Genomic DNA, 14,277 nt, shown 5'->3' on the forward strand with positions numbered 1-14,277 from the left:
CTTTAGCCTTCTTATTCCTGAAGTGATCATACAGATAAATTCGGAAAATTGATGCCATTTAAAGTGTTAAAATGAATGCAAAGCCCCACGCGCTTCACTTTCCACATAAAACAAGCATTAAACATTCAGAAACCATTCCATAAAATACACCGCGACAGTTTTTCAAGTCCGTGAACCTGTACCCTTTGAGAAATGTTAATAAAATCAAATTTGTAGTCCGTTACGTCTCGTTCAAATCACCCGCGACATTTCTGAATCACAGCATTTTATTTATTTAATTTTTTATTAAAAGTCTTATAAAAATCGAGGGTTTCTTCATCAGCGCGCTCTGCATCCGCTATCAATATATTTCTGAGGGAGGTTTCTCTACATTACAACTGGGCTCTATTCCTGTATGCTTTTTTTGTTTGTTTGTTTGTTTGTTTGTTTTTTCTGTCTTAAATAACAAGTTAACTAATACCTTCAGGACTAAATCTTAGCGTCCAAATATATTTGCATCGCACACCGTTACCAGAGCTATTTACACAGGAGGGAAAAATAAAAAAACATAAACCAAATAAAATAAGCTAAAATTTGCCAATGTTTTATTCATGGCCATAAATATATTCGGTCCATTGAAGGAGAGAGGGGAAAATGCAAGAAATAAAAATCTGTCTATAATTATTATAAAGTGGTCTTGCACGTGCTTAGAACACGAGGGACGAAAAAAAAAATTCTACAGCACACAAACATATTTTATACAAAAGAAAATCACAAGAGCTTTTTTAAACATTCTTAGATCTGAGGCTGGACCCGTTCTTTTTTCTTCCTTTTTTCTTTTTTTTTTTTTGGGGGGGGGGATTTTTTTTTCTTTTTGTGGACGGAAACATGTAAACACGGCGCACACTTCAGCCCCAGAAAATCAGACGGTGACGATGGGGTCGAGCTGCGAAACCAAGAGTCTTTTTTTCACGTTTTTTTCCTCTTTTGTCGTTGTGGAAAACTCCCTAACGAGGTCCTTAAAACGCGGAGTCCCTGTGCGCAGGGCTCACCAAGTCCACTGCTGCGTCTGCACCAGGTGGTGCGCAGCGGGGAAGTGCGGCGTGCTGGCGGCGCTATAGTGTGCGTTGTACTGCATGTGCTGCAGGGATTGCGCGCTGTATGCGGACAGGGGGATGCCGGCCTGAAAGGTGGTCGCCAGGTCCTGCGCTTTGAGCGCGTGGCACGGCTTTCCGTCCCTCACCAACACGGGCACGGCCACGCGCCGCGGTGATGGCAGGTGCGTCACTTCCAGGCCTTTTTCCGCGCGCGCGCGCTTCATCTTGTAACGGTGGTTCTGGAACCAGATCTTGACCTGTGTCGGGGTCAGGCGGATGAGGCTCGCGAGGTGCTCTCGCTCAGGAGCGGACAGGTAGCGTTGCTGGCGGAAACGCCTCTCCAGCTCGTAGGTCTGCGCCTTGGAGAAGAGCACGCGCCGCTTGCGCTTTTTCCCGGAGTCGCTACCGCTGCTTGAAGTCTCCTTGTCGTTGTCTGGGGACTCGTCCGCCGAGGGCTCCGGGGATTTCGCGGAAGAGTCTTGCGAGCTCGCGGAGAGGCCGTGCACTGCAAAAGCACAGGAACACAGCAGTGTGTCAATGGTGCTTGTACAAATAGTTTATAATTTCCCTCCAAAAATATTTAAACAAGCACAATACAAAAATATCAACACAAAACAAAATCGCAGTTCCATTTTCTCTCATAATAATAATAATAATAATAATAATAATAATAATAATTGAATTTGCAGTTGTTTTGAATGATTTCATATAGTTTATATCGCATGTGTGAAAATATGATGAACGGACTTTTTTAAAAAATATATATATATTTACATTAACGTACATTAGAAGTTGTGTAAAGTTGGTATTTTAGAGATTCTCCTGCATTGCGTAGTGAACAAATATACGAAATATGAATATATCAATTATATTACTAAAATTCATATACACTGTATATATGACGCTCTATTGCTCCCAGTTGGAGATGCATTTGTCAAATATAACGGCATAAATACTATAATAAATAAGCATTTACATTTATTTCAGAGGAATGAAAACCTTCAAATAACAACCATGTAGATTTCACTTCTTTCAAAACCAATTATATACAACTTAATATTGTTCTCCCTGGCTTCTTGCTACAGGCTCTGGTTCCATAGAAAACCTTCAGAGCATCGTATGAATGCATAAACACTTCTTTGTCTCTTTAATGGCTGTTGTGCAGCTGTTATAAATAGTTCATTATAAAACCTTTATAATATTTTCCCAAACAGCACTAAAAGGCGTCCAGCGTTGTTATGAGTCTAAGAATTCATTTGATTTATTCAGTACCGACCCGTTCGCTAAGAGAGTCCTGTAAATAAACATCCCAAAACCTGCGGATTTGCAAAGTATTTGTCAAAAAGGGAACAATCACTGTAAACTCCACTTGTGAGCAATGAATAACTTTGACAGTGCTGTAGGTTCCACTTCTTATGAGTTAACTCTCTGCAAATACCCATTCTTCTCAAATCACATCCTCAGCCAGTGAGTCTGGTTTGTTAGAGCTAACATATTCATTAACAAAAGGCACAAATCCTGCAAAGGCAAAGTGAGCCCGGCAAAGCTTGGTCTAAGCATCACAGCTGTGGTCCAGCACACCCTCTCCAAATCTGCACTGTTGAACATGTACATGCAATATTTCTAACATAAAGAACCCGCTGGACTAAAGCTAGTTCGTAACGCGCCTAATAAAGGGGTTACGCCTTAAGACAAGCGCAAGAGTGAGACTATAGCCTCACACAGCCACACACTGAGGCTCTAAGAATCTTGCCTGAGATTTCAACTGCTTTAGAAGTGAAAACGCCTTTAAAACACGCTCCGTACTTCCCCAACAAAGACTCGAGGATTCTTTAGCGGGTACTTACATGAGTACTGGATGCTGTCGGTAGTTGCAAGCCACCTGGTGTAAGGATTGTCAGCGTTATCGTAAAAAGGCGTCTTTAAAGGCAGGCTTTGGACGCTCTCAAGCGGACTCTGCACCAGCACTCCGGGCGTTTTGGCCGCCTCCGAGCCCTCCGTATCCTCCTCAGTCCCAGTGATAGATCCTTCCTCATCGTTCGTGTCAGGGAGGTCCAAAATGTCCTTCACTGAAAAGCCCGTCTTTGTGTTGGTCAACGACATGATCTGGGGCAGTGGACGCAGTGACCGCTGGAAAGTTGCTGCACCAGTTTGGCAATCCTCTGTTTAAACAAAATCAAAATAATAATGATAATAAATAAATAAAACACCAGAGAGGGAACGAGGTGTGGAAAAAAAGCAAAAAAAGGGGGAATCGCCGTTTCTCAAGGCGTAGCGCAGTGGAAGCGACTCATGGGGCTGGCTCGATGAGCATTGCCTAAAAAAAAGTAGCGGAGGAATCAGGTCTGTAAGTCCAGGGAGAACGCCCGCGAGACTGGAGAGCTAGGTCTGCTTCATGGGTACTGCGCGAGCGCCGGGTGTTCGGGGGAAATAAGCCATTACCGGACTGATCAGTCCATATAAGGTTGGTCTCAACACATGAACCTGCAGTGAAAAAGCATTAAAAACGCAAAAGGTTGGCCACGTGTGGGCGGGTCTTGGGAGTCAAGTGGATGAAGACAGTGTTTGCCGATGTGAAATTGTGGGTTTTGGGGAGATCCGAGCCTATACCATTGGTGCTTCAGAACATGATGAGTGGTATAACGTGTCAATTAATTACAAAGATGGGGAGGGCCTTTTTACACCCTATTTACATACAAAGGACCTCCAAGTAGCTTTATACACAGCGCGGACCAACTTGAAAGCACAATTTTTTTTATTTTTTTGCAAATCTCGCCTGAAATTTTTATACGTTAGTTTAAATCGTCGTCAAATACTATATTTCCTCGATTCAGCTGAAATACAGTGAAAACGAAGCCTCGAAACAGTTTCGTTTTAGCGGGTTTTCTCAACAGGACTCTCCTTCAGACGATATGATAGCGCTTCAGCTGGCAATAGCGTAATTTATGTAAACCTTTTAGGTCAATATTTTAGCTCGGGATTAGGATGAAAGGGCTTTCACTGGACGTGATTGAGTCATCAAATACCAATGCAGCAAGAACGAGTTATTATTATTATTATTATTATTATTATTATAAAAACACAAAAATACAGTTTTTAACTGTTATTACGGTGTTGTTATCCGATTTCAAAATGACTATTCTAAAATGCTCAAATATTCCCAGCAAATATGATATATATATATTTTTAAATAAAGTAACCGGAAGGATATACAACTAAAACACGTACGCGCTGTAGATTATTGCCCGTGCTTTACTCTGAGCAAACACTGAATACGCTGAATCATTTCTTTTTTTATTTTTAATTTATTTCCCTAAACTTCTTTTTTTCCCAGCTTCCAGAACAGCGGAGCACTATTGTTGATCGGGGTTCTTTCCTCCTTCGTACTCTCTCTCTCTCTCTCTCTCTCTCTCTCTCTCTCGCTTTTCTTTTCGCCTGTGTGCCTCCTATCTAGTATGTGATGTGGGTGACAATGTTGCACGTTTTTAGGCAGTCCTCTGCTCATCCTGGGTGGTCGAACCCGGGCAAACACAAATACAAACCGATTGCTAAGCTGCAGACAATGGAGGAAATGTAGACAAATGTCCGGCTCCTGTTGGAAGCCTTTGTGCGACCGCAGTTTTTGCATTTATTTAAGGGCCAAAATAATAGATGATTGACGCGCGTGTACAATACGTCCTAACTGTTTGGAATAAATCTGAGGTTGTTCCTAGTTGTCATGGCATTCAACTGCATTCAATGGACTATCTCTTCATTCATTTCTGAGCCCCTCCACAATATTAAGGAAAGTCCTTCATATCCTCCCTCTCTGTCTCTGTCCCTCTCTTTCTCTCAGTCTCTCTCTCTCTCTCTCTCTGACACAGTCAACAATTAAAATAATTTAATAATCAATAGAACAATTACAGTTATGTCGAAAACAAGATTAATCCTTAATTCAATAGACGACCCAGTTTATACGATTAAAGCTTATATAAGATTCTTTTGTCTAAATTAGTGAAATATTGAAATATGTATTAAGTTCTCGAGATTTTTATGGAAATAAATTAGGAATAAATGTATGCCTTGGCTTTCCCTTAGGTCTTCAGGCAGTACCTAGGCTGTGTCTTGTAATTAGTTACCTGAAATGGGAATGCTTCACCAGAGTTTTGCCTGGAATTAATCATGCAGCGACATATGCAGGACAATGGCAGCATTGAAGCGGCGAGTGTGGAGCTCTGAGCTCTTCAACAAGGTCACTCCCAGCTCTGACCACACAGATCCTTCCCATACTACACCTCAGAGATGTAAAACAATCTACAGAAGTAATACATAACAATAACACCACGGGCTCCTTCTCATCCGAGTTTAACCGTAGCGTCGTCTTCCAAACACTGCTGCTGCTACTTTTCATTTCATGCTCAAACAACCGCGTCATCTTCTCGGTGAACAACCCAAGTGAAATCCTTCACAGGAAAAGTTCCTCATATTTCACAAGTAATCACAAACCACCGCATGTAACATCCTAATGATGCGATTCTTTCACCCTAGTTTTTACATGTGACGGCACATTCTTGTACATTTTAAACTACATTTCATACGTTTTACACGTTGTAATAATGTGGAAAAATAAACGGTCTAAACACACACTGGACACCATTTTTTTCTGTAGGCTACAGCTAACAGTGTTGATATATGAGCAGAGCAATATGCTGTGTTTATATACACGTATCTTTTGTGTGTGTGTGTGTGTGTGTTTTGTGAGCTCAGCTCAGTGCTGGTCAGCAGCAGCAGCAGCTCTACCGCACGCGCTTCGCGGCTGCAGCAAGCAGCTGGACTGAGGAGGGAGTTGTGCAGAAGTAAAGAGGTAAATGTGCACAGGCTAAGTGGCCGTACTTCACTTGAAGAGCCATCTCCCTGTGTTTACCTGTTTACTTTCGCAGGTAGCTCAAACAGGCCGCGCGCCTTTTCTCCTCACTCCTGCGGCCACATATAGACCCCCACACCGCGGTGAGCTCACTTAACTAGTGCGGCTCGTGTAAATCCCGATGAGTGCCTTCAACAATGTTTACATGTCGCCTACTCTCCAAACATCCCGCCACTTAAAGTTACCAACCAGCGCCCGGCTCGCGCCAAACACACGCTTCATAGCACGCGAAAAAAGCGACATATATATATATATATATATATATATATATTTACATTCACGCACATACGTTTCGTTCATAGCAGGGCGGTGTTAATCGAATAATAATAATAATAATAATAATAATAATAATAACAACAACTATTATATTTATTTATGTATTTATTTTACATATTTTACTGTATAATTAAGAGGACGTTCACAGTCTGCTGTATTCTTTTTTTTACTAGAAGTTCACAAGGCTGGTAATATTCAAATTACACATCCAGTACCCTCTTGTATAACACAGTATCACACACACACACACACACACACACAAACAAACAAATAGTTTGTGTGTGTGTGTGAGTGAGAGAGAGAGAGAGAGAGACAGCGAGAGAAATGCTGAAGGACTGATATTACTTGTAGGCAACTACAAATACATCCGCCTACAGCAAGACAACGTTTGGGCCCCAATTTATAAATTCTTTCAGGAGTCATTTTTTTTAAGTGAGCAGAAGAAAAAACTATGCAGTCTACAAAACCGGGCCTCGATTCTTCATATAATTTGCCTGCCAACTTTACATTTTAACGCTACGTGAGAAATAGGTAGCACAAGTAGCAAAATAAAAGCGTGAAGTTATGGCCTTCATGCTAGCAGCGCGTGCAGGCTACAGCTGTGTCTTCCATACAGTACAGTTCAACAATACTCAACACTGGACTCAATCCTGCAGAAAGAATGCAGGCTGTATGTGCTAGTGCACCGGCATGGCCTTATCTGTGAATACACGAGGATACAATGAGGAGAAAGACAGAAATAAAAAGGGGTTTAACGCTGTTCACTAATTAATTTCCTATAACAAGGAAAATGTCAGAAGAATTTAAAGATAATGCGCATCAGCCGAATCCGCGTTTTAAATGAACTATTGTTGATGAAAAGGGAAAGGGGAAAGACCTTTAGACATTTGATTAAAGAGTAAATCCTTAGACTGAATACATGCAGTAGCCTACACGCCGGAGGAGAAGTGTAGTCTATAATGGCGTTGATCATTTCTTGCTTTAATCGCTGAATTTCAGTGTGTTCCGGCGCCCTGGGCGAGTATTTAGGCTTTGATAATGTAACCCCGTTTTGCCTTTAGGTGGTCGTGACAAATGTAGAAACTGACAAGAGCGATCCGGCGCGCGCCCCTCTCTCTGATTAAAAGGCCGAAAGAGCAGAATGGCCGAGGGTCTGCGGTTTAACTAAGCCAGTGCCCCGGGAAAACAGCCCGCGGCACAAATCATTCGCTGCGGTTTGATTCCCCAAATCCAGCCACCTTTGGCTAAGAGGCAAACGCTTTGCCTTTATTCGTCTCAAACCGCCTAATGATTAAACGTGTCGCTACGAGATTAACGCCGTGCCCATGGCCTGGGGAGATGCCTTCATTTGTTCAACTACCAGTTTATTTGTAACGGTGAATTTCATGGCGCTAAATTCGCCGGCTTGGCACCTTTATCTGCGCCGCCGCAACAATTTGGTTAAAGGATTATCATTTTAATCACTCCCCACGTTCAATATCTTCATGTGGAAAGGGAAATGCCTCCTGGTTCTTCCCGCCTGTCTGAAATTAATTAGAGTTTTTTTCTTCGTGCGGATTTGTAGGAAATAATTCATAATCTCAGAACGTGCATTTCTTAACAAGGTTCTAAACAAGGCCAGTGCATATACCAAGCAGTTCCCCCTCTTCTCCATAAGAAACAATCTGAGGAGAGTCGGAGTAGAGTGGTGGACTCCAGTGTTTTCAATGGGGAACAGCGAAGGCATCTCTGGTGCTCTAGCGAACTCTACTGACACAACTGCGTATCGTCCTGAAGAAAAAAGAAAGCCAGTTTCTCCTTCTGGGCTCTAAACAGGCGAAAGTTTAAGACAGAGTTCTGTTTCAGTCTTCATAACAATGAGACCCAGTAACCGTGTCAAAATACACTGACCTGTAAGTATCTTATTAACTACTACTGCTGTTGTTACTGCCACTAACACTGTTAAAAAGACTACTGCTTCTGCCACTACCAGTGTTACTATTGCTAGTATTAATGGCACTACCACTGCTACTATTATTACTGTTACTGCCACAATCACTGCTACTATTACTACTGTTACTGCCACTACCACTATTATTACTGTTACTGTTACTGCCACAATCACTGCTACTATTATTACTGTTACTGCCACAATCACTGCTACTATTACTACTGTTACTGCCACTACCACTACTACTATTACTACTGTTACTGCCACTACCAATGCTACTATTATTACTGTTACTGTTACTACCACAATCACTGTTAAAAAGACTACTGCTACTGCCACTACCAGTGCTACTATTACTAGTGTTACTGCCACTACCACTGCTATTATTACTACAGTTACTGCCACTACCACTGCTATTATTACTACAGTTACTGCCACTACCACTGCTACTATTACTACTGCTACTGCCACTACCAGTGCTACTATTACTACTGCTACTGCCACTACCAGCGCTACTGTTACTACTGTTACTGCCACTACCATTGCTACTATTACTACTGTTACAGCCACAATCACTGCTACTATTACTACTGTTACTGCCACTACCACTGCTACTATTACTACTGTTACTAACACTGACACTACCACTGCTACTATTACTACTGTTACTGCCACTACCACTGCTACTATCTACTGCTACTGCCACTACCACTGCTACTATCTACTGCCACTACCAGTGCTACTATTACTACTGCTACTGCCACTACCAGCACTACTGTTACTGCCACTACCATTGCTACTATTACTACTGTTACTGCCACTATTACTGCTACTATTACTACTGTTACTGGCACTACCACTGCTATTATTACTACTGTTACTGCCACTACCACTAATACTACTGGTATTGCCACTTCCACTGCTACTATTAATACTGTTACTGCCACTACCACTGCTACTATTACTACTGGTACTGCCACTACCACTATTACTAGTGGTACTGCCATTACCACAGCTACTATTAATACTGTTACTGCCACTATCACTGCTACTATTACTACTGTTACTGCCACTACCACTACCACTAATACTACTGGTACTGTCACTTCCACTGCTAATATTAATACTGTTACTGCCACTACCACTGCTACTATTACTACTGGTACTGCCACTACCACTATAACTACTGGTACTGTCACTTCCACTGCTAATATTAATACTGTTACTGCCACTACCACTGCTACTATTAATACTGTTACTGCCACTACCACTGCTACTACTACTACTGTTACTGCCACTACAAGTGCTACTATTACTACTGTTACTGCCACTACCACTGCTACTGTTACTACTGTTACTGCCACTACAAGTGCTACTATTACTACTGTTACTGCCACTACCACTGCTACTATTACTACTGTTACTGCCACTACAAGTGCTACTATCGCAACGGTTACTGACACTACCACTGCTACTACTGCTACTGTTACTGCCACTACCACTGCTACTATCTACTGTCACTACCAGCACTACTATTACTACTGTTACCTGCCACTACCAGCGCTACTATTACTACTGTTACTGCCACTACCACTGCTACTATTATTACTGTTACTGCCACAATCACTGCTACTATTACTACTGTTACTGCCACAATCATTGCTACTATTACTACTGCTACTGCCACTACCACTGCTACTATTACTACTGTTACTGCCACTATCACTGCTACTATTGCTACTGTTACTGCCACTATCAGCACTACTATTACTACTGTTAATGCCACTACCACTGCTACTATTACTACTGTTACTGCCACTATCACTGCTACTATTACTACTGTTACTGCCACTACCATGGCTCCTATTAGTACTGTTACTGCCACTACCACTGCTACTGTTACTGCCACTACCACTGCTACTATTACTACTGTTACTGTCACTACCAGAGCTACTGCCACTACCACTGCTACTATTACTACTGTTACTGCCACCATTACTGCTACTATTACTTCTCTTACTGCCACTATTGCTATGGCTACTGCCACTTCCAGCGCTACTGCCACTACCACTTTTACTATTACTACTGTTACTGCCACTACCACTTCTACTATTACTACTGTTACTGCCAATGTTACTGCTACTATTACTTCTGTTACTGCCACTATTGCTACTGCCACTACCACTGATACCATTGCTACTGTTACTGCCACTACCAGTGCTACTATTACCTCTGTTACTGCCACTAATACTGATATTATTCATACTGTTACTGCCACTACCACTGCTACAACTACTGCTGCTACACACTATATATGCTTACATTGTTGCTATTACTACTGCTACTACCACAGATGCCACTATTGCTATACTATTGGAGCTACCATGCTAACACAACTACAATTACTATACTACTGCTGCAGTAACAATAAGCCCTTTAATACTACTAGAACAACACATAGCAATAATCATTCCAATACGTCTATTTTTTGCTATGATAAGCCTAATACTGCTACTATTATTATACTAACTATAACTGCTATCATAACTATCAATAATAAGGATTTTACCGTTACTACTACAACTAGCAAATACGGCTAACATGACAACAACTAATAATAAGAAATAAGTGTATGGCAGAGGTACATTACTGCTCACTAAAGGTTCAAACAATGTAAATTTACCGTTAAAAGTACAGCAGTGGTGTTAAAGTCCAGTTGTGTTCCCTATAGGTACATTATATTCTCCTATCCATAAGGCAAGATGAATAATCATAATCTTGTATTACAGAACTCTAAAATAAAAGAACATAATATAAGTCCTGGAGATGAAATGGGGTGTATGAAATCAACACAACTTTTAAAATCTACAGTTATTATAGAACAAGATAAAATTATGTTCCCTAACTAACGGTACTGAAAGATACAGTTGATGGGACAACCACAGTGTAGTAATAAGGATTCTAATAGACATAATACCACTATTACCACAATAATATAACTACTAAAATAAATAAATAAATAAATAAATAAATAATAAGTAACCATTATAAGAGGAATAATAATAAGAAGAAGAAGAAGAATTTATCAGCCTGGCCTAAGTTGAGCAGACATAACATCCTATGTTCACATGTTGTACCACATATGGAATAGTTCAGTACAACAAGGAGTAAAGGGGGAGTCAGGAGCGAGGCGCGGTCCAGGCTGTCGCTCAGTGTGTCACGCTAACGTTTTAAAACGTTACAGACAATCTCGAGTTCCCTGATGTTTAAGGGTTAAACTGCGTTTAATAGCATTAGGCAGGCGCGCGCACTCACACATACCCACCCCTGTTAATCACAGTCATCATGAAGAGAGAGAGAGAGAGAGAGAGAGAGAGAGAGAGGGTGGAGGGAGTGATAAAGGTAAATGTGCTCTCACCTGGCGGCTGACGGAAGAGGGTAAGTGGTGTAGTGGTGTTGAGTTAAGACACTGTGCAGTTAATGAAATATCTCCAAATGGAAGTGAGGAGTGCACGCTCCGATAAGCCTGATGTGCTTTATATACCCGGGAAGCAAGTGCTGCTCTCCTGATTTTGCCCGAGTGCGTTTGCATAGTCGGCCAAGTGGCTGTGTCTTAGCTGCCTCGCTCACATCGCTCTCTGTTTGTTTTCTCCTGCAATGACGTGAGGCAAAATATTGGCCATATGTTCATCGGCAATAAATTGGCGAGGAAAGCAAACACTGCTGCCTCCAGAGCGGGCTTTTAGCTGAATCTACTTTACCCACCAATCTGCCATTTCTACACAACACTCTCACATCGATTCGGCCCCCTTTTTTAACTTACTCACTCAGGCTTATTTTTTTCTTTTACAGACCCTGCTGCTTAGGATTTAACACATCTCAGAGAGTTCATTCCGCCGAATTCTATAAAGCATTGCCTCGCCACGGAGGTTCTTTAATAAATCGCTCGGTTACCATGGGGCTGCGCGGTCACCAGAGCAGATGTGGCGTGTTATTTTGGGGGAAAGCACCGTTTGCTTAAGATACTCCAGGGTCGTTGATATCCGAGTTGCGAGAGGCTCTGCTCCTCTGGGGAGATCTGAACCCGAGCACAAAACCGTAACTAGTTTTTGAATCGTACAAGCAATTTCTGAGAGCTAGCGTACACTATAATACGATATAGATACAATATAAATACTACAATATTTCACACACATCATTAATATAAATATATATATATACATACACATATTTTTGTATAAACTATGGTGAGTTTTATATACACCATTTAATCAATTATTTGTTTGTTTTGTTGATTGGTTGGTCGAACACATCCAAACCGTTAATTGTTTGTTAAATGTACAGTGGCTGAAGCGTTACGTCGTGAATATGCATCAATTACATTTTAGAGAAATCATTTCCTTTTATTTCAGAAGTCAAGCCCCGAACCAGAGAGAAAAAAATATGGATGTAAACAATATTATTCGCATTAGAATATTATACCACCCCCCAATCCCCTCTCACATACACACAAACACACACACAAACACATAGCGAATCATGGCGACCAGTTTCAGCTTTTAATCCGAAAGACTGCTCCACGTTCAGACCATGAACAGTATCCATAAAATAAATGAAGAAAAATATTAAAATATAATTAAACATAAATACCCTCTCAGAAAATGGAGTGTATATGTTCATTTGTACTCAATAAAGTGTCACTGTAAATAAACCTGGTACAAGAGTGTTTTAAAATCCAACCCCTGAAAGTGTACGGTCCCTCCTCCGAAAGCTGAATATTTGTAAGTTTTATAACAAAACTCTTGTAAATAAGGAAAAATAAAAGGCTGGAGCTGAAAGGTGATGTATAAAAACATGACACAAACAATAATAATAATAATAATAATGATAATAAAATAAAATGTAATTAAATAAAACATCTACATTATAGACACAGAGTACAGTTGGGATCCCTGGTTAAATACTGAAGATGTAAATGGGCACCACCACAGCGTCAGTCAAAGGCCCAGTGACAGTTTTTCTGAGAGTATGGGCATTTGGTAAACACTGCCATTTTTTATTCTACTTGTCAAATTTAAAGTCATTCCACTAACAGCCTAAGTTCAGAAAATCTGGTTCACTCAGTCACTGTGGCGCTCCATTTCCCAATGGTGGTGTTTAGCAGTGGTACCATATGCAAATGCAAAGGTAGATTTAGTGATTCCTTTTTTCCATTTGATAGTTTTTCCATTTTAGAAAACGTATAGTATTCACCTGTCACTAATGTTCACAACTGCACTTTAAATCTTTGGTTGTACCTTAAGGATATTCCGTTTTTGCATTATTTGTTCATTCAGTGTATTTACAGGGACAATATTAGGTGAAGGTCCTGAGTTTGATTTAACATTCAGCAGCTTGTCCTCTGTACCATTAATAGCTGAGGAGGACAACTTGAATGGATGAGATTTTTTTCCTAGTTATCCTGCAGCCCTCGCACCATAATCACAGTGGTGCTGACTAATGTGGGGGCGAGCATCAATCAATGAGGACTACATCACTGATAGGTTCTGTGGGTCTCCACTTTACTGATGAAAGAGTGAGATTAGCCTGATTCTGATCCCTTTTCCTAAAGAGTACTGCCAAAGACCTGCAGAAAACAAATAAATAAATTGTCCTCATTACTGCTTTCAAATACCACATTAACCTAAAGTAGCCGGTAAGATGTGCAGTGTATTCAAGCAGCTCTACAGCAAGTACAAAAAAAAAAAAAATCCTTTCCACTCACCCCAGCGTGTGAATCCTCTTGTGCTGTGGGAGTTCCATTAAAGCCACTCAGAGGGCCAAGTAAAAGACCTTCGGAGCGAGGACAGGGAAAGATAGACCCTTGCGGTCAAGCTATTAGAACTCATCCCTGCCCAAAGCCTGATGACTGAGACACTTCAGATGAGCTGGACGAGCACACAGAGCACATAAAGACACCAATGGCGTGCCATTCTTCAATCTATCAGTTCAAGTTTCGATATATCAGCCACTCAAAGGAGGACACTCATGAGGAAGGAATGCTCCTCCATCCACAAATGCAACTGAGAGCTTTGTGCATTCTCATCCGCAGG

At 41.1% G+C, this 14,277-nt stretch overlaps 1 protein-coding gene across 1 annotated transcript in view; it reads right to left on the reverse strand.

The window, feature by feature from the left end:
* Positions 1–536: 536 nt before the first annotated feature.
* The window catches only part of nkx2.2a (NK2 homeobox 2a), a 50,505-nt gene continuing 36,764 nt past the window's right edge, over positions 537–14,277 (reverse strand). The window contains exons 7-8 of the mRNA XM_066670022.1: positions 2,924–3,238; positions 537–1,581 (exon numbers count right to left, since the gene is read on the reverse strand). Of these exons, the coding sequence (XP_066526119.1) occupies positions 1,028–1,581; positions 2,924–3,238 (869 nt within the window). The 3' untranslated portion in view covers positions 537–1,027. The remainder of the gene's footprint in view (positions 1,582–2,923; positions 3,239–14,277) is intronic.

The sequence above is a fragment of the Hoplias malabaricus genome, chromosome 1 (genome assembly GCF_029633855.1).
Source record: "Hoplias malabaricus isolate fHopMal1 chromosome 1, fHopMal1.hap1, whole genome shotgun sequence".
Classification (NCBI taxonomy): domain Eukaryota; kingdom Metazoa; phylum Chordata; class Actinopteri; order Characiformes; family Erythrinidae; genus Hoplias; species Hoplias malabaricus.